This window comes from Takifugu flavidus, chromosome 3 (genome assembly GCF_003711565.1).
Source record: "Takifugu flavidus isolate HTHZ2018 chromosome 3, ASM371156v2, whole genome shotgun sequence".
Taxonomy (NCBI): Eukaryota; Metazoa; Chordata; class Actinopteri; order Tetraodontiformes; family Tetraodontidae; genus Takifugu; species Takifugu flavidus.
Window position 1 is genome coordinate 67,316 of NC_079522.1, and position 21,956 is coordinate 89,271.

At 47.2% G+C, this 21,956-nt stretch overlaps 3 protein-coding genes across 6 annotated transcripts; 1 reads left to right on the forward strand and 2 right to left on the reverse strand.

Moving 5' to 3' along the window:
- Positions 1–1,716: 1,716 nt before the first annotated feature.
- On the forward strand, positions 1,717–9,431 carry LOC130522816 (GRB2-associated-binding protein 1-like). 3 transcript variants are annotated; one of them, XM_057027559.1, is made up of 12 exons: positions 1,717–2,153; positions 4,450–4,570; positions 4,653–4,818; positions 5,132–5,315; positions 5,401–6,005; positions 6,704–6,786; positions 6,879–6,988; positions 7,075–7,403; positions 7,669–7,765; positions 8,104–8,233; positions 8,322–8,459; positions 8,536–9,431. In XM_057027559.1, exons 2-12 carry the CDS (start codon positions 4,505–4,507, stop codon positions 8,722–8,724), a joined length of 2,097 nt encoding a protein of 698 aa, XP_056883539.1. In that variant the 5' UTR covers positions 1,717–2,153; positions 4,450–4,504; the 3' UTR covers positions 8,725–9,431. The 3 variants fall into 3 exon arrangements, with proteins under 3 accessions (XP_056883539.1, XP_056883538.1, XP_056883540.1); XM_057027558.1 differs by having other exon boundaries at positions 1,718–2,153; positions 4,450–4,578; XM_057027560.1 differs by having other exon boundaries at positions 1,719–2,153; positions 4,450–4,578; positions 4,663–4,818.
- On the reverse strand, positions 9,427–12,506 carry LOC130522823 (mucin-2). Of its 2 annotated transcripts, none has more exons than XM_057027574.1 (9): positions 12,067–12,506; positions 11,689–11,763; positions 11,493–11,620; positions 11,215–11,332; positions 10,696–10,775; positions 10,526–10,616; positions 10,328–10,462; positions 10,063–10,230; positions 9,427–9,968 (listed from the first exon to the last, which is right to left on the reverse strand). In XM_057027574.1, exons 1-9 carry the CDS (start codon positions 12,095–12,097, stop codon positions 9,880–9,882), a joined length of 915 nt encoding a protein of 304 aa, XP_056883554.1. In that variant the 5' UTR covers positions 12,098–12,506; the 3' UTR covers positions 9,427–9,879. The 2 variants fall into 2 exon arrangements, with proteins under 2 accessions (XP_056883554.1, XP_056883555.1); XM_057027575.1 differs by having other exon boundaries at positions 11,493–11,605; positions 12,067–12,497.
- Positions 12,507–12,987: 481 nt separating this feature from the next.
- LOC130522812 (FHF complex subunit HOOK-interacting protein 1A-like) lies at positions 12,988–21,499 on the reverse strand. The gene is given in 18 exon segments (XM_057027552.1): positions 12,988–13,981; positions 14,048–14,168; positions 14,265–14,443; positions 14,530–15,453; positions 15,456–15,790; positions 15,870–15,981; positions 16,053–16,228; positions 16,298–16,377; positions 16,451–16,618; positions 16,726–16,812; positions 16,883–16,939; positions 17,038–17,139; positions 18,025–18,136; positions 18,222–18,384; positions 18,682–18,903; positions 18,978–19,167; positions 19,723–20,263; positions 21,302–21,499. Coding segments are annotated over 17 exon segments (3,366 nt in total). The 5' UTR covers positions 19,828–20,263; positions 21,302–21,499; the 3' UTR covers positions 12,988–13,748.
- Positions 21,500–21,956: the final 457 nt, after the last annotated feature.

Here is a 21,956-nt window from a genome sequence, read left to right on the forward strand (position 1 = left end):
CACATCGGCACTGTAGGCGCCACACCATACCAGCAAGGATCCCAACACGCTCAGCTGCTCTATTATGATCATGTGGTAGGTGAAGGCATCAGAGTGGCTAATCGGTGCGGCGCACTGCTGTCGGCGCCGACGTTGGAGACCCAGGTAGAGGATGTAGATGTAGAGAGGAATGAAGACGACCACACTGATGAAGGAGTAGGCAGCAAGGCTGATTGTTCCATGTTCTGACCTGATGCATGTCTGTATGAGTGTATGGAATCTTCGGAAAGAAGACAGAAAATCATGCAGGAAGAAGGCGTTTGAGCAGTTGCTGAACATACCTGCAGGCCGACAGAGAGAGAGACCATATGAGACACAGTTGAAGATTAATATCTAAAACCACATGGGATGGACACATGTAGGCTGACTAGGTTTTGAGCTAATGTTGTAACCCACCAATATATATATGGCAATATATGGGGAATTGGGCTTGCTTCACAAAACCACATTAGTTCTCATCCTCAGTGACCTCATGGTTGAATTACGACTTCAGACTTGTGGATGTTAGTTGAATTTTTACAGCACAGGGAACAACTTTAACATATGGGAACAAGTTGGCAACACCAGGCATCTTCCTAGCAGAACAATAAGTGTGCATAATAGAAAGACTTCCTCTTAAAATAGAGCCAAAATGTCTAAAATCAACTGTTGGTTTAACTCTTACACACAAAAAAACTTTAAAAACAGAAACACACACTCTTCAGCTGCACCCACCTGTTTTGTAGGATGGTCTCTCTTTGACTGTGGGTCAGAGGCAGTGATAACATTTATATGTATACGTCTTTGTATATGAACGAGACACTGACTGTAAAGATTTTGCATTCTTTCTTTTGCATAAAGTCTTCTTTTGCTCATAGGTTTTCTACGGTTAATTTCAGCAGGCAAATATTCTCCATCACTCTCCAACATGAAGGTTGTACTCAGACTTTGGAAGCTCACAAAGCTCAGACATCTACGGGGGTTGGCAGATGGATTGATACATGTCGATGCATTTGGAAACTAAATAAATTTAAACACAACAAACATATACAAAAACTGCAATTATTTCACAGTCATGTCTTAAACTGAATGATTACCTATAAAACTTAGTCTATTACAAACTGATTTTTTTTTAAGGATTTTAGCTTTTCATAGTATAAAAATCATAGTACCAAAAGCGACCACTAGGTGACGATATTTAACTCCAAATTAACCCCAGTCTGCAGGAGCTCTCCTCAGATGGATGCTATTTATTTGGTCCTGAAGAGAGGTATTTATCTACTGGGCTTAAACTAGATTTTTGACCTTTTATACTTCATTACTTCAGTGTTATTTTAGTATTTTTGACAAGCAAGTGGATGCTCGATTGAATCACAGAGCACCCTTGACCTGACCACAATTTCCTCTGAGGATCGAGTGGATTTAGTGGATAAGGACATCCAGCAGTCCAGTGAAGTATTGTTAAAATCCCTATGTTGACCCAATAATGACCTCAGAAGATGCCTCTTTCACCATCTTTCTAAAAAGTGTCCTTCCTAAGAAGCCACAGGGGTAGATTCCTGTTCCCCTGGACCAGAACAGAAAAGGAGGAGGAGGAGGAGGGGAAAGTGGGAGGAGAGGAGCGATGGAATGTCCGAGCAGAAGGATTGTGTTTGGTTATCACACAACCGAGGGGAGAGGGAGGAGCAACTCTGCTGGGAAGTAGAAAGGCTCTCAGAGAGAGATGAACCTCACAGAGGAGCAGCTCCTTCAGGAAAAGTTCAGGAGATGGAGATCTGCCAGGAAACAGAGCTGCCTTGACTGATCAGCTGGATAATAGGCAACTGGAGGGTTAAACTCTTCAGAAGATCCCTGTGGTTTGCATTTGAGACTCCATAGGCTGATCTAAAACGTGTCCAGTTGACTGGGAGTGTACCTGAACTCATTCATTTGGTGCCTAGTTGACCGGCTGGCCCTGATTGATTAATTGGCACCTATCTGTTTGGAACTTGGAAGTCTCTTCAGCTGCCTGTTTTACCGCCTGAAATCCACAACAGAACGTCCATTCTGTCAGCGCCAGGATGAGCGGAGCCGGGGAGGTGGTGTGTGAAGGCTGGCTACGAAAGTCACCACCAGAGAAGAAACTACGCCATTATGTAAGTACTGGAAATGGTCAAGACAAAGTTCTGAGCCCACCCCACACACACACATGCGTGCACACTTCTGAGCAGTGGTCCGAGGATGATCCGTTGGAATCATTACACAGGAGATCACAATCACGGTTGTAAATGGCGGTTGTAAACGGTTGTAAAGGTGGGTTTAATAGGTTTCAGAATGAAAACACAGGACGTGAAGACACAACAATATTTAGCCAAGCTAGCTGGAGCAGAAAAAGATCGAGATCACAGCTGTGCTGCGGGTGGAGGCGGAGAAGGAATATAACTGTTCTAATAATAAATCAGCTCACGAGTTACATTTTAAACACACACACACGTAGCATTCCTTCCAAATGACATTAACTGATCTCATTCTTTTTTCTTCAAACATTTGCTCCCTCTGCTTTTGCCTTTCATTCATTTACTTTCACTTCATGTCACACTGGTGACACACACAAACATTGTCTCACTCTTTCACTTGTGTGTCAACTGTCTGCACACACAGATTTTAATAATGCACGAGGCTCCTGTTCAGTTCACATAAATATTGGGGCAAAGTTCATGGCATATACCTCGTCATACATTCCGTGTGTGTGTGTGTGTGTGTGTGTGTGTTCCCAAATCTTCTAAATCTCAAGGAGGCCCCCCTCTTCCAACCAGGCCCAGCTGAGAGCGATTAGTTTATTACATAACACACAAAGGGATTGGAACACAACCAACTGTAAAGAGAAACGCTGCAGTAACAAAAGTGAGTAAGTTTAGGTGCAGTAACAGATCAGAAGTTGGAGGACGACCAAACAGAACTCATGATGTCTTAAAAAAACATCTTTACTGCCACATTCCAGAGGACTGAGCTCAAGCAAGCTCGATTCCCATCTGTGTTTTCCAGCATTCAAGCTTGCAGCTTTAGCTTGATTCACTTTCTGGTCTGAAAAATGTGCAGCTGGTGACAAAATTCTGCTGACATTGACCTCAAGAAATCTTGTTGCTGCCACCTTCATGTCTCGCATGCACGTGCACCTGCGGAAGAATGCACGTCGCAGGGAGATCAGGAAACCGCAATCTCTTTATCATTTCTGCGGCAGAACCGTCCAGTAGGAGCTGTGTTTGAGCAAGTTTCACTCCAGCTTAGTCATGTTCTGGAGTTTCTTACAGCACAGTGGACCCTCATAGAACAGCTACGCTGTTTGTCTGAAGGTTTTTTCCCACTGGCCAAAGAAATCGCAAAAACCTTTAGGGCTGGTCTGGTGAAGGTTTAAGTGAATGGATGTGAAATTAAAAGGATGATTTTACTGTTGGGTTTTGGCCTCAAATCCTTTTGCTTTCCATCTGATCTTCATCAAAAGACGTGGAACCGTCTGTAGTGGCCATTGTTTCAGGGGCGTTGTCCAGAAGTGTTGATCCAACCGGTGCATGAAAACGAACATGTTGATCTGAGCTGAGGGGGGGGTTGCTGCTGCTTAATCCTGCTGTTAATTTTGTCTTGAAAACCGGATTGAGGAAGTTTTATTTTAGATCCCATTGTGCCCTCATCCTGTCAGGGTCAGAGGTCAACGCTAGTTAGCCAACTCAACTGCTGCTAGCTAATAGACAAATTGGACTTTCCCCCCCCTTACTCAGCCATACAAGCTTCCGGTCAGGATTTGATGCAAATACCTTGATTTCATATTTTTAAATGCGTTGTTGGGGTCACGGTTGAAAATATGTTTGTATCTACCTTTACAGTTTTTTTTTCGACAAAAGCCAGAGAGCAAATAATCATTACGCCGAGTGAGGGGGGACAGACAAAAAACATTCATCTGCTGCCATGTCTTTCCGGCATTTCCTGCCCAGCTACTTCCTCTTCCTGTGAGTGTTTGGAGAGAAAGCGTGCCAGCAAAAACATTCTCTCTCTCCAGCATTCAGTTGTTGCGCTTTGATGTCTCCAGCTCGCAGATATGCAACGAGGCGTGCCTGACTCCAGAGTCACGTTGATTCGAGAGGCCATGGATACGTGTGCACATGCTTCACGTCAAAGTTTGGAGTCCACACCAGTTCTGTGCCAAATTCCCTTCATTTCATTAGGAAAAAAAACAGTTCTCCTCCCTTTGAGATAACCATGAGGTGTCTTTCACACACTTACACACAGATGAGTCATGCCTGAATTATGGAATACCACAACAGATGGTTCCAACCCATCCTCAGACCTTTAGCCTGTGTGTTTGAACATCCGTGCTCAGTGTAGAACTTCAAACACACGTGAGAAATACAGCAGTTAGCATGACCTCTTGCCATTATGTGAAACCTGTTGCTCTAGGCCTGGAAGAGGCGTTGGTTTGTGCTGAGAAGTGGACGTCTGAGCGGGGAGCCCGATGTCCTGCAGTACTACAAGAACCAGCAGTCCCGGCGCCCAATCAGAACCATCAACCTCAACCTCTGTGAGCAGGTAATGCACTGATGCATATCCAGGGTGTTTTCAGTATTAATCCCGAATGATCGCTGCACCATCTTCCACCTAAGGTGGACGCAGGCTTGTCGTTCACGAAAAAGGAGCTGGAGAGCAGCTTCGTCTTCGATCTGAAGACGGAGGAACGGACCTGGTACCTGGTGGCCGAGTCAGAAGAGGATATGAACCGCTGGGTCTCCTCCATCTGCCTCCTGTGCGGCTTCAACCCAACAGAAGATGGTAACCAGAGTGTTCCTCACGCTTTTCTGATTTTGCATTTAAATCTGGTAGATGCGTGGTTTGGCGCTGAGTCAGCGTGAACAAAAGTGGGAAGGCTGAAGCGACAAACTGATGTCCTCACACATGTGTGTTCGTGTGACTCAAGCTGTGTTTAGTGTTGTAACTCCAGTCCATTTACCTGCATAACAATCAAAAAATGTTAGCGTTTTTAACTTAAATACCACACAGCAGTGTAGGTTGTGTTTATTGGGGTTGAACCAACTTCGTGTTGGGAATATATCGAATTTTGTCCCAACTTTTTTGCCACCTCCAGTTCCAGAAAGACCTCTTGCGTCTGACTCCACGTCCGTCACAACACTGTCCTCAAATAACGGCACCGTCACCAACGCCACGGGCTCGGCCCCGCCCCCTTATGACCCGGTGAGAGTGCAATACTTAGAACGCGATGGGAATGGAGAAGACTACCTGTGGTTATCCCACTGCCAGAGTCACATCAGGTAATCCAACCCCACTGAGGGACAAAAGAACACCTGAAGTTCTACAAACATGTCGTTAAACATCTTGAATATTCTGGTCCCCTAGGCCTCCTTTGGGTTCCTCCACCTCACTTGAAACCGACTACAATGACAACCTCTACCCGCCTACCTCCATGACTTCTTCCTCCTCCTCCTCTTCCTCCTCACCTTCCCTCAGAACAGCTCCTTGGACAGTTGCTGCCATGACGGGCCGGCTCAGCCAGTCTCTGGATGCCAGCGCTTCCTCTGAAATCCAGAAACGAGGTGGCAAGCCTCGCTGTCACCCATCTCCTCATCCCAGGAAGCATTCCTTGGATTTCCACCTCCGACCTGTGGAGATTCCACTCACTGATGATGGACATTTGGCCATGCATCCCAGCACTCGTTCATTAACCGCGAGTGGGTACCAGATCCCCCGACCAGCATCCACCCCACAACCGCGCCCACCTCGCCGCCCATCCTCCACCCCAAGTGTCGACTCGCTAACTCAGGCAGAGCTTCATGCCTCCACCCCGACTCCTCCTCCTCGTCCACCAAAACCAACAAATATCGCCACCACCCAGGGAGAAGGATCTGTAGTAAGCTCCCTCCCCCAGTCCTTCTCTGACCCAGAGAGGAAGGATGAAGGAGTGCCAAGACGTAACACTTTCACACCTGGACGCACTCACACAGGTAGGAGGGCGACAGCGGTCGCAGTATTTAACCAGATGGCCTTGAAACGCTCCGTTTGAAAGTCTCGGCATAAAAAATGTGCATTAAAGATGGCCGTGTTTGTTCGTATGGTTCGTCAGCTGATATCCCCTTTGCGCAGTCTCATCTGGGCTTGTTTGACGAATCTATTCGAGTTATCATGATTATATAATTAAATCTCAGAGGGTGTTAGCTGGAGTTAGAGCTCTAAAGCTGGCACTTCAGAGGAGATCAGAATGGACCTTTGTCATTTAGCAGCGTTATTCTTGGGATTTCAGTGGATTATAGACTGAACCGTCACAACTGAAACAATTTGTGCCTGGTTGCACAATTTGATTAGTATTAGTTTAAATAATAGGGAAAGGACTGTCCCAGGAAAAGAAAAACAGAGGGCTGTTGTTTGGTTCCATTGAAAAAACTTTTTCCATTTGTTTCTGACTCCCACTTCCTGATCTAAGCTTCACCCACTTTGATGCAACCAAAGTCATGTTGTCTCTTAAAACCCTTATGTTAAATCTCTCCATCCGTCTCGTCCATAGCTTCATCACCTGTTGATAGCTCACAGTTAGCTTAGCTTAAAAAAAATCATACTAGTCACATGGGTATTAGGTTTCAATGCCTTTTTTATTTCTCTGCTAAACTTTACAGTTTCTCAACACAGCGCATGTTTTATGTTTCAGGCTGTGAGTCTTTCTACATCCCACAGTCTCTGTCTGACCGAGCTAGCATGTTTGAGTTCAGCGAGAGCTTCAGCAGCTATTTCGTAAGTTGAATCGAAACGCATGCTCAGGCGTGCTCTTTTCCTCCATCCATGCATTCTTCCTTTATCATATCATATCTCATATCTTCTGTCAGATTAATAAAGGCATGTTACCCCTGGGAAGTGTCTGCTCTGAAGATGATGATGTGGATGAAAACTACGTTTCCATGAGCGCCGCCACCACGGAGCCGCCTGTTGCACCGAGGTTAGATAGTACATCCCTTAATAATTTTACATTTGGACTCATCTTGTTAACACTCAAAGGTTTAAACACCTCTCCTTTGGTTCCAGGGTAACTCCTGCACCCTCTGACCCTCCCATCCAGGACACCAACTATGTCGCTATGACTCCCCTCACCCCTTCGCTTCCTATCCACCCCAGCCTCGTCACTGGTGAACAGGCCACCCTGGGGAGGCAAGTCCCCCCGCCAGCCCACATGGGTTTTCGCACCGCTCCTGCGACTCCTGTCACACCCCCAACCAGGAGGACTGCACCTGATGATGAAGCTGAGGCCATCCCTCCTCCCATCCACCGCAATCTGAAACCGCAACGCAAAGTAGTTCCATCCAATCAGCTTTCAGACGTCCAGACTGCTCGAGAACCAACTCGCAAAACAAGAGGTTTGGGCCGATCCATCAAAAACAATCTCCTGAAGTAGCCAGACTTTCCTTCCTATCTCCCTCTGCGCTTGTCTCAGCTTGTTAATTCTTGTCTTCTTCTTTAGCTGTATTGTTTTGAATTATTTACCTGCTTGTACTTTGCTGAACAAGGCTGTGGGATAACACTACATGCTACATACAAGTAGAGGTGCACAGTTAAGGTTAATGTAATATCGATCATATTCACACTGAGATAAAGATAAAACTCTCTGTGTCTCCATCTCAGTGAAACCAGCTCCTCTGGACATCACTTCTGCACAGCAGGACTGGCAGGAAGTCCCGCCCCCTATCCGCTCTCCTGTAACTCGAACCTTTACACGAGGGTAGGTTTGACAAGCAAAGTGAGTCTGTGTTTTAATGCTCTGCCTGCAGAATAATAAAAACCTGAACGTGTAGAGACAGTGTGCGCTGCAGCGGCTGTCTACTCTGCTGCCCTCTTGTGGTCAAAAGGCGGAAACGCTATTAGCAGGTAATAGATGTGATGGGCAAATAGGTGCAGCTTTAGGTAATTATGCAATTAAGCTGTTTCTTTTATTTAATGTCACTGATGACTTGAGGAAAAAATATCAAAGGGAGGTCCAACTAAAATGTATGAATCATTAATTTAGCAAAATAAATTTTATTGGTGTATTAACGTTTAGTGTGTCTGTGCGTTGTACAGTCCATCTACTCATCGGTCAGCCAGACCCACGTCTGCACACAGCTCATCTCCCTCCTCTGATTCTGACGAGGCCGATGACAACTATGTCGCCATGACGACCTCCAACCTCAGCTTCAGTACCGAGGAGTCGGTAGGCCCCTCCCCCTCCTGTCATCCACCTTTTTTTGTCAGACCTGTCTTACAATAAACTGTGTGTGTGTGTGTGTGTGTCTGTGTAGTCTCTAAGGCTCATGTTGCATCGAGCCTCAGAGGGCGGAGTCAGCAGTAGCCCCTTACTACGGCGAACCAGAGGGAACAAGCAGGTTGAGTACCTGGACCTTGACCTTCACACTGGACATACGACCCCACCAAGACAGGTAAGATCTCTGCCCCTCTCCATTCGTGTGCTTTATTTCATTATATTCATCTAATTTCACTCTCCTCATAAACCAGAAACGTGGCACCAATGAAGGCGGCGGCAGTTGTACAGAGCCAGCTGGAGAAGGCGAGGAGCGTGCACGTGGCAGCCACACACGTGTAGACTACGTGGTGGTGGACCCCAAGAGGACCAAGGCCCTGAAAAACACCAGGGAAGCCTGGCACGACGGGCGGATGTCCACAGAGAAGGAGAACAGGATGTAGTAGCTAAGGTAGAGGAATCGGCAGTGTGAAGTAGCAAAGGATCATGGGAGCTTATGAATTCGCTTTGAAGTGGTCACTGTGGTGAAAACACAAGTGATGCCACACCCAATCTGGCCACACGAGGGCGGAATTGTAGTTCGCATTTTTAATAACATGAGGAAAAAGTTCTAGTACCCATCACAGGTGCGCACGCGTCTGTCTGGAAATCGATTTTTTTTTCCAGTGTGCAGAAAGATAGGTTTTAGGGTTACAAAACTCAACAAAAGAGCAGTTTTCTGTTTACAAAAGGCAGCATAGTGTATTTGCTTAAGTAGCTGACCTTGCTGACACCAATTCCATGTTTACACATTAGCCTGCAGTTAACCAATCCACGATGTTCCTTCACAAACTAGATTTAGATGTACGAGACTAGCTGCACTGTGAGACATCCCAGAACATTTTAGGTTGAGTCTTTTATTCTCATTTTAAAACAAGCAAGCAAGGTTAGAGCTGCTACCTCACAACGGATAATTTTGTAGTAAAAAAAAAGGAGCCTTTAACTCTCCCAATAAAATAAGTATCAGTTAGAGATCCATCATTATAATTACCACTGAAATAATAAAAATGACTCTTCAAGAACTGTTTTAAATCAAATCTGTAATCCAGTGTGGGTGTGATGATTGTTTATGAAAGAATAACTGAATAAACTGTACGTCGTTACACTTCAAGTCAGAAAAGAATTTTATTAATTGTTTTGCTAAGTAAACATTTTCACTCGTCAAAAAGAAGAAAAAATTCCCAGAAATCACAATGTCAAGAGGCTTTACCAAAGAGTTTGTCAACACAAAAATAAGAACATCTAATGTTAGTTTGACAGTATTTAACTTTTTTAGGAAAAAAGTTAATCAAATTGTTTAAACCAGTACTAAACAACAGTTTGTTAATAGTTTGGCAATTGTTATGACAGTTTGCAAACAGTGTGAGTGAAATCAGTGTTTTTGTCATCATTACATCATTTATGCTAGTTTGCTGTGGTTATTAGCCAAAACACAGATACCCTGTTGGTTGTTATCGCAGGTAAAATCGTGCTCTTTGTAGCTCTGCGTGGGTGTTGACCGAGGGACGACGGCACTAAGCCGAGGAGGAGGGCAGAGACAAGGAGAAGGGGAGGGCGGATCAAGGATTTTCTCCAGGGCTTTCGCTCGGTTCACTCTGAGCCACAACCTCGAGGTTTACATCGAAAAACGTGTCTGTGGGACAAACCGCTGTAAGGAGTCAAAGCAGAAACGATAGGGTGAGCTTAGCTTAGCAACGGCTACGTCGCGTTTGACAGCAGTCCAGATCTTTTAATGATCTTACTTGGGCTGTTGGCCTGATTTTGCTCCTCTTCCCCAGTAGAATCCATAAGCAAGTCGATGCCATTGGATAAGCTGGCAGTCTTATCCACTGGGTCTTCGCTCACGGAGCCACTGGTGCTACTGGTGGATGAAGCGTCTTGAGCGTTTGCGCCCGGCTCTTCCTGTGGACCTGGAAGTTCAGGAGAGGCAGTTTTAGTAACGCAGATTCGGATAAACGTGTCGTTGGGAAACTTGGGTTTATGCGTCCTTTTCACGCGGCGGCTTACTGGCGTCTGCGGCACCACGTGTCGTGTCGGTCTGGTCATCGGGCGCCTTTTTGTCTGACCGTGGGGCCGTGCCATTGGCACACGAGGACCGTGAAAAACCATCCGGGGTCACTTGGTCAACATAGACTACTTGATCTGTAATGGAATAAACGGATCAAAACGCGAGTATGTGTGGCTTGAGTCATGTGATCCACCCACCGAGATCATCCAGGCACATCGGTTCGAAGGTGCCAATGGGTTCGTTAAGGTGGCTGGAAGGAGGCGGACGTTGGAGATCAAAGGAGTATGTCTGGATAAAGACAGTTACAGTCACCGAGTGTTTTTACCACTATTCCCAAAGTTGCTGAGTTTGAATGTCATTGTCTCACCCTGGACGCTCTCCGGAGGAAGAAGATGATCCCACAAAGAAAAATGATCGCCAGGACGATCAGCACCAGGATCACATAACCTGTGACCGAGATGGGCTGGGAGGTTAATATCTAACATTTAATATTGTTAGAAACATTGTCTTTGTGGTTAGCAAAAATCAGCGCAAAATGGACGAACACATTAAAAGTGGAAAATGAATCAAGTAAGTCGCCACTAAAAAATAAAGCAAGCTGGTTTTTCGTCAGTAAACATCAAAGCAAATTTCAATATGGTTAACTTTAGGTACTCCAAAATGCCAAATTTATAAAAATATCATGTATAAAACAGTAGCAGAGACTTTTACTGAAATATTGAATTCCGCTTTTGGGTCATTTGAACATCAATCATCAAATATAATAGTTTGTGCTGAACATCTTGGCAGCAGAGGTGTTGTTGCACGAGGAAACAGCTAGACAGTGTGTGGTTTGACACAGGAAGAGCAGAACTGAGGGTGCACAGAGCTCTTGATTCTAAATTACCGGTCGTCGCTATAGAAACCGGACTGCCTGGCAGGGTGGTTGTCTGTGTCACCCAAAATCCTGAGCTGCTGTTGACTTCCTCCGTTGTGCTGACTTGGATCCTCGTCGTTGCTTGTGTCTGCAAGAGGCACCAGAAATGTTAAACTTAGTATCAAAGCGTTGACATCAAAGCGGTCGGCAGAGCTGAAGAATAGAAGGAAAGCTAGTAAGAAGCTAATTAATTTCGAAGTGCCCTGCTTTGATGCCCTCCATCATACTGGTGCACGTCGGATGGTCACCTGACTGAGGGTTGAATTGCTCTCCACCCTATTGGCTGTGGGGGTTGGAACGGTATCTGTGGTTGGAGCATCGCTGGAAGGAAGCAGCGTGGTCGGCGTGGGTTGAGAGGAATCTGTGTGACAGGGGACTTTTAGATGTTTGTATGTTACATTAGGGGTTGAAAAATGGCTCAATAATCCTCATTTATGACTCCACCTGTGCTGTTTTTGGTCTGTAGTTCGGACGTCGCAGTTTGATTTTGTCCTCTGGAAGCAGACGAAACCGCCAGAACTGAGGCGGGAAAAGAGAGTTAGCGTTTGTCACGCAGCGGTCGTGGTGGTTTCAGAACGTTCGCAAAATCAAATGTAAAAGTAAAGCAACAAACACCAGTTGCGTGTTAAGAAATGTGCATTTGTGCCGGATGCAACGTGTCACTTTTAGACTTGTTTTTTTGTTTTATGGATCCTTGAACGCTAACTAGCTCACCACCTTCAAAAGTCGTAAATCGCCTAATTGAGTCAACAGCGTGCGTTCATCTACCAGACTAGGGGACGTTTAAGCATTAAATCTGTGGAAATGATGTCATGAACTCACCAAGGAAACAGAGGCGAGTCGCCAGTCTCATGATGGACACAGATGTAATCTCTCTCTCTCTCTCCCCTCTACATCGAGCCTCCTTTCCCTCTCTTTCGTGGATGTGTTCCTTTTCTTTAGTCCTCTGTAGCGTGTTGCACTTCACTGAGTTTCTCAGTTCTCATTTCCTCTTCTCTCAATTACTCTCTCCTCCCCCCTCCCCCTCCCTTCGTTTCCCTTCAGACTGTCAGTGCTCACTGACTGTCGGTCTTCTCATTATTTTAAACTAACCGACCCAAAGTTTAGAGGGACACGGGGTACGTTTTCTTTCTTCTTGCATCTCCACCTGTGTGTACGGGTCCGGGTGATGGGGGCAATAGCAACAGGTGCCCTGGTGCATCGTCGGTAACTGACGGCGAGCTTCCTAAACCTGACCTCCACTCTTCTTCAGCCACCCTCGTCTGGTGATTCACAGGGGTTCGGGCTGATCATTCGGCCTTATTTGACACCCCCCCCCCCACACACACACACACACACACACACACACACACACACACACCCCTCTGCTGGCTCTTGAACCCGACCAGGTTCTCATGGACCCTCACCAGCGTTTGGTGTCCGTGTGCACACAGGAACTGTGTAAGCGACCGCAGCTTTGCACCTCCACACTGTTGCATCGTCATCTGCTGCTGCAGGACCAGTTATTACATGTGAATAACGCGGGGCGGCAGAACAAATCAGCCTTCAGATGCACAAATTTCAATATCCCGTGGCGGTTTCGTCGACAATGCCCGGTCACAGCACTCATAATCTGGAGATTAACAGAATTCAGGTTTAAAATCAGATCAAACTCTAAAAGAGAACCAGAAATGAGCGATTTGGTGGTTTTACAAATGCTAATAATAAAACAAAACTAGACGGATGATTAATGAAAAACCTTGAAATGGGAAAAGTGTGCATTTATTCAGATACAGTCCATACATGTAAAGTGTCTATAGTCTTAACTGTAAAAGTGATGACGATGTAAAATTTATTTAAAAGATTACATAGGTATCAACAGCATATCTGGATATAATTTACTGTAGAAATAAATAACAGTTATCAACAAATGAAATAAATAAAAATAATACATTTTAGGATTTCGGTTTTCACATCATTTTGGCAATAATTTATGTTAAGCACGAAAAAATGAAGGTGCGGGTCGTGTTGTAGCTGTAGTTGACCAGCAGGTGGCAGTGCCGCGCTGTGTTAAAGGTCGAAATTTGTTCAAAAACTTTAGTTTCATAAAAAACAAAAAAAAACAAAAAAAAACACTCCGTCTTACAGTTGATGCGTAACTTTACCAAGATTTATGGCAACTTAGGTGCTTAAAAACAGCAGATTTTTAACTGAAAAATGCAAAATTACAGGAAAAAACACAGGTGCCACAATTGATTAAGGCATATTGATCTGAATATAAAAATATCCCGAAAAGACTCATCCGTGAGGTATTTTTAAAAGATTGTCACTTTTTTTCAGCATTCCACAGACCTGCAGAAATTGAACAATAGCTACAGCAGAAGGAAGATTACAAGATTATTGCCTATTTTATCATTTTGCATCGAGACATAAATACTGACTGAAATATTCAAGTTGGCTCAGGAGTAAAACAGATTAAATAGATCCATAAATAACTGATTTCACAGTAGGGTGCTCCGTGTGAGTCACTCCTCATCGGAGCAGTCCGGCGTGATGCTATGCTCCTGCGCGATGGCGGCCAGCTCTTTCAAGAACTCAGAGTACAGAATGATGGCAAACACTCGGCTTTTGGCTTCTTGGGGGATCGGTGGGCAGGGAGGAAGGACACTGAGGGGAGGCAAAGGCAGCGCGTTCTTCAGGGAGCCATTGGGCAGCGATGGGTCCAGGATGGTGTCACCGTGCTGAGACTGCAGACACTCTGATGATGGACACACCGTTAGTGACACACTGCCCGACACGTTGGCTAAAAGCTGTGTTTCTCTACCTCGGAACTTGCTGTCTTGGTCTTTTGCGAGCAAAAACCTCCAGGCCTGTGTGACCAGGGCGGGGTACTCGGGCCTGGCCTCCACGTAGCGCTCTATCTGAGCGCGCACAGACACCAGCACCTTTTGCATGGACACGCATGCAGCAATTTAAACACTTTCACCGATGGAACAATAAAAAGCATCTTTCTGCGAGCGTGTGTTGGGGTGGCGTGGTACCTGGTACAGTGTGCGCACGTTAGGTTGGTTCTGCGCATCCGTGCCCAGCAGGAAGGCCCTCAGGAGAGGCTGCGGGTATGATGCTAGCTGGGCCAGGAGGCCCGTCACCAGCAGGTTGACGGCAATGGGGTTCTCCAGGAGGTTCTCCAGCCGCGACAACAAGACGCTGATGAAAGGACCTGAGGCATCATGGGAGGGAGAAGGCGTTTACGTGCAGCTATCAAAACTGATTTGACATGATCAGTTCTGTGATTTAAAAACAGACCTGTGAAGGGAACTCCGTGCCCCCCGCCGACTCCTTTAGTGCTGCTCCTCCTTTCCTCTCCCTCCTCTTCACCTTCTCCCTCTTCCATCATGGCGTCTTCCCCTTCCGCCTTCAAGGAGCTTGAAACAAGGTCAATCGCATCCCCGTCCTCCTCTTCCTCCACTTTTTGCTTCAGTGCCCGGATCCGTTTCCTGAACGTGCTGACATCATCAATGATGTCGTCACAGTCCGGCTCCACGCCCAGAGACCTCATGAGCTCGCAGTATCGAGACAGGAAGTTGTCACCGCCGGAGACGCCGCTTCCTGGCAGGCTTGAGGATGCCGCAGAGTCAGGAGATTCCGATTCAGGGTGGCCGTTGGGAAAAGTGTTAGTTGCCAAACATGGCGGGGGGGGTTCTGTCCTGAGGGGTGCGCTCTGCTGATCACTCCTGTTGCATTGCTGCCTGACTGGCCTTCCATCCTCATCTGTCCCGTCGCATTCGCTGATGTCGTTTCCGTTGAAACCATTGAAGAAAGGCTGATGCCCGTTGAGTTTTCCTCCTACGTCCCGCGTCCTTATCCCATCTTCTGCTTCCTTCCCACACTCCTCCCCCCTCTCTCGCCATTTTCTTTCCTCTTCTTCGCCACCCTCACTTCTCCTCTTGGAGGACATCACGCTGCTCACCGTCTCCATTATCGTCCACCCTGCTGTTATTGACGACACCCGGTGGCTGAGGCCTGCGCGCGCCTGCCGATTGGCCGCCATTATCCGCCCCAAAATGGCCGCCTTTGTGTCTTTCTGGGCGACGAGATCGTAGACCAGGACATCGTCCTGAAACTCCGACTCCTCGACATAGGAGCCATGGACCAGCTTTGTTGCAGTGCGGCGCATCTCCTGGATGTATCGGGGGGGAAGAGGCGGCGGCGTCGGTGTAAAGGCAGCGTGTCGCCGTCCACGGTCCCGCCTCCACGTGCTGGTGCCTTGTTGAGGACAGCTGCCAGAGAGGGGTCGTCGTCGGCAAATATGTCGTCCCATTCCAGCTCCAGAGCAGAGCTGGCCCTGCCTGGCTGGTTGCCTGTGGAGACGGTGTCTGAGGAGGACGGGCTGGGGGAGAGCGCCGTGGGAGGAGGGCTGATGGTCAAGTAACCAACAGAGTCACCTTTGACCTGCTGCGCCATGATGTCGTCCTCCTCGTCCGTGTCGTTCCCGGGCGTGTCAGACCGGTATTGCTCGGGGGACGGGTTCGTCCCGTCGTACGGAGCCGACCAGTGTTCACACGCGCTGCAGGGCGGCAGAACAAATCAGCCTTATTTATCCTCTATCCGCCGTTTTTCGGGGTGTGGATGAGTGCAACACTGACCTGGTGGAAATGGAGATGGCCTGTCGGGCGTCCCAGAGGTAGTGAAGGTAGTTGACATCCATCAGAAAGTCTGAACCCCGGCAGTAGCCAACGCTGTCTGAAACCGCCAGATCTGACCCAGACGAGGAACTACATCAGTGTCGCTCAGAGATCACCAGTTGTGATGCACGTCACCATACTGACCCGCTCCTTTGGGCCAATGGATGTGCTCCGAGTGGAGGCGTGCGTTTGCGTTGTGGTTTCCGGGGCACCAGGAGGGCATGAGGTGCAGGAAGGAGACGGCGCTGGAGGAGCAACAGTCCCTCTGCTTTAAGGCGCTGCGCTCTTTCCTGGTCAGGTGGACGCAGGGAATCAGGTACCTGAGGACACGTGAGCTGCTCGTTCGCTGCGGGCGTGTGATAGGCATTTTCCCAACATGTCGTACTCACCGGAACACCAACTGCAGCATGACGTCTTCACAGAAGAGGCCGATCAGAGTCCTGAAGAGAGCCAGCGACACCGTACCCAGCTGATGGACACACACGCCAGGTTACAGAGGGCCTGCGGCTTTAGCCCCAACCCAGCAAGTCCCGGCGTGTTACCTGGAAGGGTGTGTTGACCCGGCTGACTAGCGTATCCAAGACGTGCACGTGGTCATGCGTGTGCATCAGGATGAAGGACAGGAAGGTCTGGAGAAGGGCGGGTTCATGGACGGACCGCAGGAAGAGATCCAGGTAAGCGGTGGTGGTCATCACCTCCTCCACCGTTAGCTTCATACAATCAGATGGCATGTGTAAGTTAACAGAAACGTGCTCAAATACAACAGTGCACGGCGTCAGTTCATAGTGATCGCCTCGGTAAAAAGTCCTCTTCGTACCTTGTGCAAAGCAGGAGCCAGCACGGGCACCAAGAAGCCGTTGTAGATGTAACCCAGCAACTGGGTTTTAATGGAGGGATGAGCAACCTTAAAAACATGACAGCTACAGTCAGTTGTTCGTTTATCAGGTGTTTTGGGGAGGGGCTGTCTCCGGTACCTTGGTGACAGCGCTGCAGAAGTCGAGGGAGTGCAGGAAGTGGACCAGAGCCGGAACCTGGGGATGTAAACGCAAAAGGCAAAAGCGATCTCTTAGATTCTCTCGGATTCCCGGTTCAAAGCCGTGGCTGTTTTAGGTGTTAGCGCAGCCGTCACCTGTTGCCAGTCGGCCTCGTCCAGACAGTGCCAGTCTTCGCTGTAAACCTGCAGTCGGGCCGGAAGGGAAGAGTACAGCCCGGACAGACCTGTGGCCAGCACCTGTAATCACCCACACAAGTGGATTTGAATAGGCGCTAATTGCTACGCTAAGACAGAAGCAATGAGGAGAGAAAGGGCAGAAAAAGTGTGACGGGGTGAACGACAGCAGCATCATTAGCAAACGACTGGTTCAAGAACGGGCTCCTGTCCAATCACGTGTAGACATGCTAATCCCTCTCTGCGCACTGGCCAATCTCACCCTGCTTTGCTAATCTGTTCTCTGCTTAAAGATTGAGGTCAGAGCGTGGTTACGTGGGCTTAAATCTACCGCGCGCAAACACACACACACACACACAGAGTCTCTTTCACCTCACACAAACAGGGGACCAAAAGAACACAAGATGAAGGCAACACGAGCAGCGCACTACGTCTGTACAGACACCTGCTGACCACAAATTAACAGACCATGTTGCATATTCTCATTGTTGGTTGATGCATCTCTGCAATGCTCTGTTTTCAGCCAATGATGTTCAACATCTGGAGCAATCTAAAACACAACCTGGAGTTACACTCACGTAGGATCATTAGCTTTGTGACAGACTGAACACTCCAACGCTCCCCGAGGAAGCGCTACGAGCTCACGGTGTATTACGTAACTTGTGATAATTAGATTACAATGCAGATGAATGGGCAGCAGTTTAACCCGCCGCCTAACTGGACAAATGTACAACAGGTTTCGCAACTTCATCGAGTCTTGGTGTGGAAAAATAGCCGACAATTTCGGGACTGCGCCTGATGCTATTTGACCGTGAATGTGGCGCCAGCAGGCCGTGAGCTTGGAATGAACCCACAAGGTCAAGACAATCCCTCTTTTCTCTCGTTATCTAGCTGTGGCATGAAATCTGAGAGCCAGCGAATGAGACGTATGCGTGTGTTAGCACTCACCGGACAGAAGTAGGTGTTCTCTACGATGTGCTGGGCGACTCGGCGGTCGGAGGCCGACAGGGACATGATGAGCAGCAGGGCGTCTCTGGCCTGCTGACCAACTGAACCCTGCCTGAGATGGAGGTTTCAAAGCTCAACGGGTGCTCGGTGCATTTCAAAATACATGTTCTTATGTGTGTAGATGTGTGCCTGCCCACCTGTGTGTGTACGGTATGAGCAGGGAGAAGAGCAGGAAGTTGGCCGCCCCCTGATCCTCACTGGTGTGGAAGAACAGTTCCAGCACCGAGGGATCTTTGAACACGGCCACGCAAAGCTGATTTAACAGGAAGACCAGTTCCGCCTCCACCAGACTTCCGCTGTCTGCAGGGGGGGGTTAAAAAGGTGATTATCTCTGCAGGTTACCATTAGTGCCGCCACTTGTGGTGTCTGAACCTGCTCTCAAATACACATTAAACAAATTACCGGACTGGAATACGTTGTGATTCTAAGCCGATTGGGAGAACAAAATCCACACTGGCTGTTCTCAATGCTGCTTAAGTCTATTGTCACAATTCTTGTTTTTTTATGTGGAAATATTGTGGAAAGATTTGAGGTGTTAAAAAGGTCCAAAAGGACAATGGTGTCTTTAATGCCCTCCCATTTATTAAAGGGACTGACCGGTTCCAGCTCCGGCGCAGGAGGCCAGAAGCATCATGAGTGGTCTTAGAATTGGCTTATGGTGCAGCAGAGGCTGCTTGGCCTGGGCCAGAAGCATCTGGTACATCCTGAGCTGCTCCAGCTTCATGTCCTCGGTGAACTGTCTCCTCAGGCTCCACAGGAACAGCCTCTCCATCACCCCCTCCAGAACCACAAACTCCAGGATGGCACCCATCGCTCCCCCTGGTAAACAGTACACATCAGACATCAACCCCGAAAAACAACCCCATCCAATAATGTTTTTGCCGCTCGCTCACCTTGCCCCGCCTCTTCCTCCATCAGCAGGAAGAGCATGTGCTCCACGTAGTTCTGGACGGCGCTGGCCTCGTCGGCGGGGATGGGGCCCAGACGCGAGGGCCCCGAGCTGCTGCTGGCGTGATTGGAGAGGAAACCAAGAGCCCCGACGCTGCTGCGACTGGGCTCGTGTTTCTCCAGGATCCTCACTACCTGCGGAGCGGACACAGGTGACGCACGCGCCCATATTTTAAATTGACAGTCATTAAAGCACAAATTTGTAACATCAAATAATCGATCTGGCAAATGCAAGAAAGCGCCGCTGCGTCCCCCTGGTGGCGGATCGCAGCATTACAGGTCTGAACAGCCAAGAATAACTCTTGGTTTGATAACTGCCTGACTGACAAAAGCTGTGATTGTCAAGGGAAGTAACGAAGGATGTAATCTGTCTGGGTTGTGTTAACCTTTAACACCACACACACACACACACACACACACACACACATAATACACTCATACACTGAGGATTGTGGAGTGTGTGTGGGGTTTCTTGGCAAACATATAGCAAAGATTGTTCTAAATGGATCTTGTGTTTAAAAGCCAAAGTCTGTTTCAGTCACACACACACACACACACACACACACACACACACATACACAGAGTTTCCCTGCCAACCATTATGAGGAAAATAGGACACAGCAACAGTTGGACAATTGTTTGATCGGTGCATAAACCGAAGAGGTTCACTGAAATCTCTGGTTTGGTTACCTGGGCCCAGTGGTTCTTGAACACGATCATGCACGTCTCGGGGTCCACTCCTCTCAGTGTGAGGGACTTTCTCCGCCTGCCCCCGGCAACCACGGAGGCCATCATTTTGACAGGCCGTCAGGTGGCTACAGCAGGATCCAGCTGCACGAGGCGGGCGGCGGATGCTTGAGGTGAAGCCCGCAGGGGCATTCGCCAGCTGTCTCAGCCCAGGACTGGACTGGCCTGCAGGAGATGGAGAGGGAAGCGTTTCAAAAACTTGGATCCCTGCATCCGTCTAATATTAGAATAACAATACATAACAATATGAAACAATGGCAAAAATGCATCCCTCAGACTAGATTCAAAGCCAGAACAGGAAGTGAGAGTCATCAACAAGCAGGCGACAAGCAGACAGGAAAAATAGGAGCATGTCCGAGTTCCACCCTGGGTGTTCCCGGACATTCCTGTGATTACAGTAAGAACGTCCAAGAATTCCACTAGAGTAAACCAACAAACGTGACCTCTGCTGCCACATGGACGAGCGAGCCTGCTGCCTGTTGACCTGGAGGAGAGAGAGAGGGGGCTGGTGGTGGTGAATGGTTTTAATTTTTGTCATATCTAACACACACACACACACAAATCCTCACTTCACCATCTGGGCCTTTAATCTGTATGTGAGATGGGCAAACAGTTGCATTTCAGTCTTTTTTCTATTTGTGTGTGTAAAATAAGTAATCTGAGATGAGACAGTAAGGTTTAATCCTAAACCAACACTGTGTGTGTGTGTGTGTGTGTGTGTGTGTGTGTGTGTGTGTGTGTGTGTGTGTGTGTGTGTGTGTGTGTTGTGTGTGTGACAGTCACATGCCATCACATAAACTAGGGATTAAACGCACAAACTGAGGTGTTCTGATTTTATGACCTGATTCGATTTAATCATTTATTTATTTAAATATCGGGCCATTTTCTGATTGGGTTTTAAATGAATTCGGACCTGAGCACAGCTCGGAGCATTTGGTGGGGATCACTGAGCTGAACGTGGCCACAACAGCTGTCTAATTCTCACAGAAAACTGCAGATGTGCAAAAAGATTAAAAACATTTTAACGGTGTTAAAATGCCGCACTGGAATAGCTGCGTTTCAGTCTTTTGTCGGTTAGTTGCCCACCATCAACCTCATTATGTGTTATTTTGGGGAAATATGAATATTTGTGCACTTTGCCTGGAAGAGTGGATAAAGGGAACTTGAAAATAAAAGTGTTAATTACAAGATTGTTAACTTTTAATATTATTGTCACACGTAAAGTTTTAGTCTTAGTAATTACAATTGATTGATGATTATTACAGGTGATATCGCGCGCATACACACACGCACACTCACGTATGAGGTGCTTAAAATAATTTTAATACTGTGACCTCAATGATTACTTATGTCCGGTTATACTATAAATATTTCTGTCGGTTACGTCAGGAAGCTTCGCCTTTTTTGTACATTTTATTAAAGTGTTTTTCTTTGGACAGACTTTCAATGAGAATCTGCATTTTATGGCACAAACTCTGAAATGTTAGTTCAAGTCCCACAAAAATTCCACGAGAAATCTTACCTCGGATTTTGGGAGCGTCGAACTCTTGCTTCTTGTTCCAAAATTAACAATTTTTGAAAAGCCGTTTTAGATGTTGTTGTGGTGAATGAGAGTCGCAAACTGGCTGCGGTTTGTAGTTTTGAGTGTTTGCGGCTCTGTTTTTGTCCACTGCGTGGTCCGTTCCTGAGGACTTAAGCCGCTCACACGTCAATCACTCCGCCACTGGCTGCTAGGTAACCACCAGGCCCCGCCCACCGAGGCAGGAAGCCCACAGGAGCCGGGGCGGGGGTGTGGGGGGTTATTTCGGCATCGTTATTGTTGTTAATATTGTTTGAATTACATATTTTTATACGTCACATTTATCAGAATTACAATAATAAATATTGGACGGATTTTTTATATTTTCGACCATTTTTAGTACTGTTTTTTTCATGGATTAAAATGCAGTCAAATGGAAGAAGATTATTGATCTACTCAGAATAATGCTTAATTACTGGAGGTGATGACAGGAAAACGTTTTATAGGCTAAAAGTAACATTTTTTAATACATTCGTGCAGTCTTGATGTTCTGTAGGTTTTTCCATGAACATTTTAATAGTTTTTAGTACAATCTCAGAACTGTTCCACTGCTTTTAGTGTCCTCACTCGTTCTGTCATCTGCTGCCCTCTATCGGCA

Excerpts from the sequence above, each read along its gene's own strand:
- LOC130522816 (XM_057027558.1), top strand. The coding sequence starts at position 2,079 with ATGAGCGGAGCCGGGGAGGTGGTGTGTGAAGGCTGGCTACGAAAGTCA. Across the intron at positions 5,316-5,400 it reads CACTGCCAGAGTCACATCAG|GCCTCCTTTGGGTTCCTCCA; the intron begins GTAATCCAACCC and ends CTGGTCCCCTAG. Across the intron at positions 8,460-8,535 it reads ATACGACCCCACCAAGACAG|AAACGTGGCACCAATGAAGG; the intron begins GTAAGATCTCTG and ends CTCATAAACCAG.
- LOC130522823 (XM_057027574.1), bottom strand. The coding sequence starts at position 12,097 with ATGAGACTGGCGACTCGCCTCTGTTTCCTTG. Across the intron at positions 10,463-10,525 it reads GATGTGCCTGGATGATCTCG|ATCAAGTAGTCTATGTTGAC; the intron begins GTGGGTGGATCA and ends ATTCCATTACAG. Across the intron at positions 10,231-10,327 it reads ACGTGGTGCCGCAGACGCCA|GTCCACAGGAAGAGCCGGGC; the intron begins GTAAGCCGCCGC and ends CTGAACTTCCAG.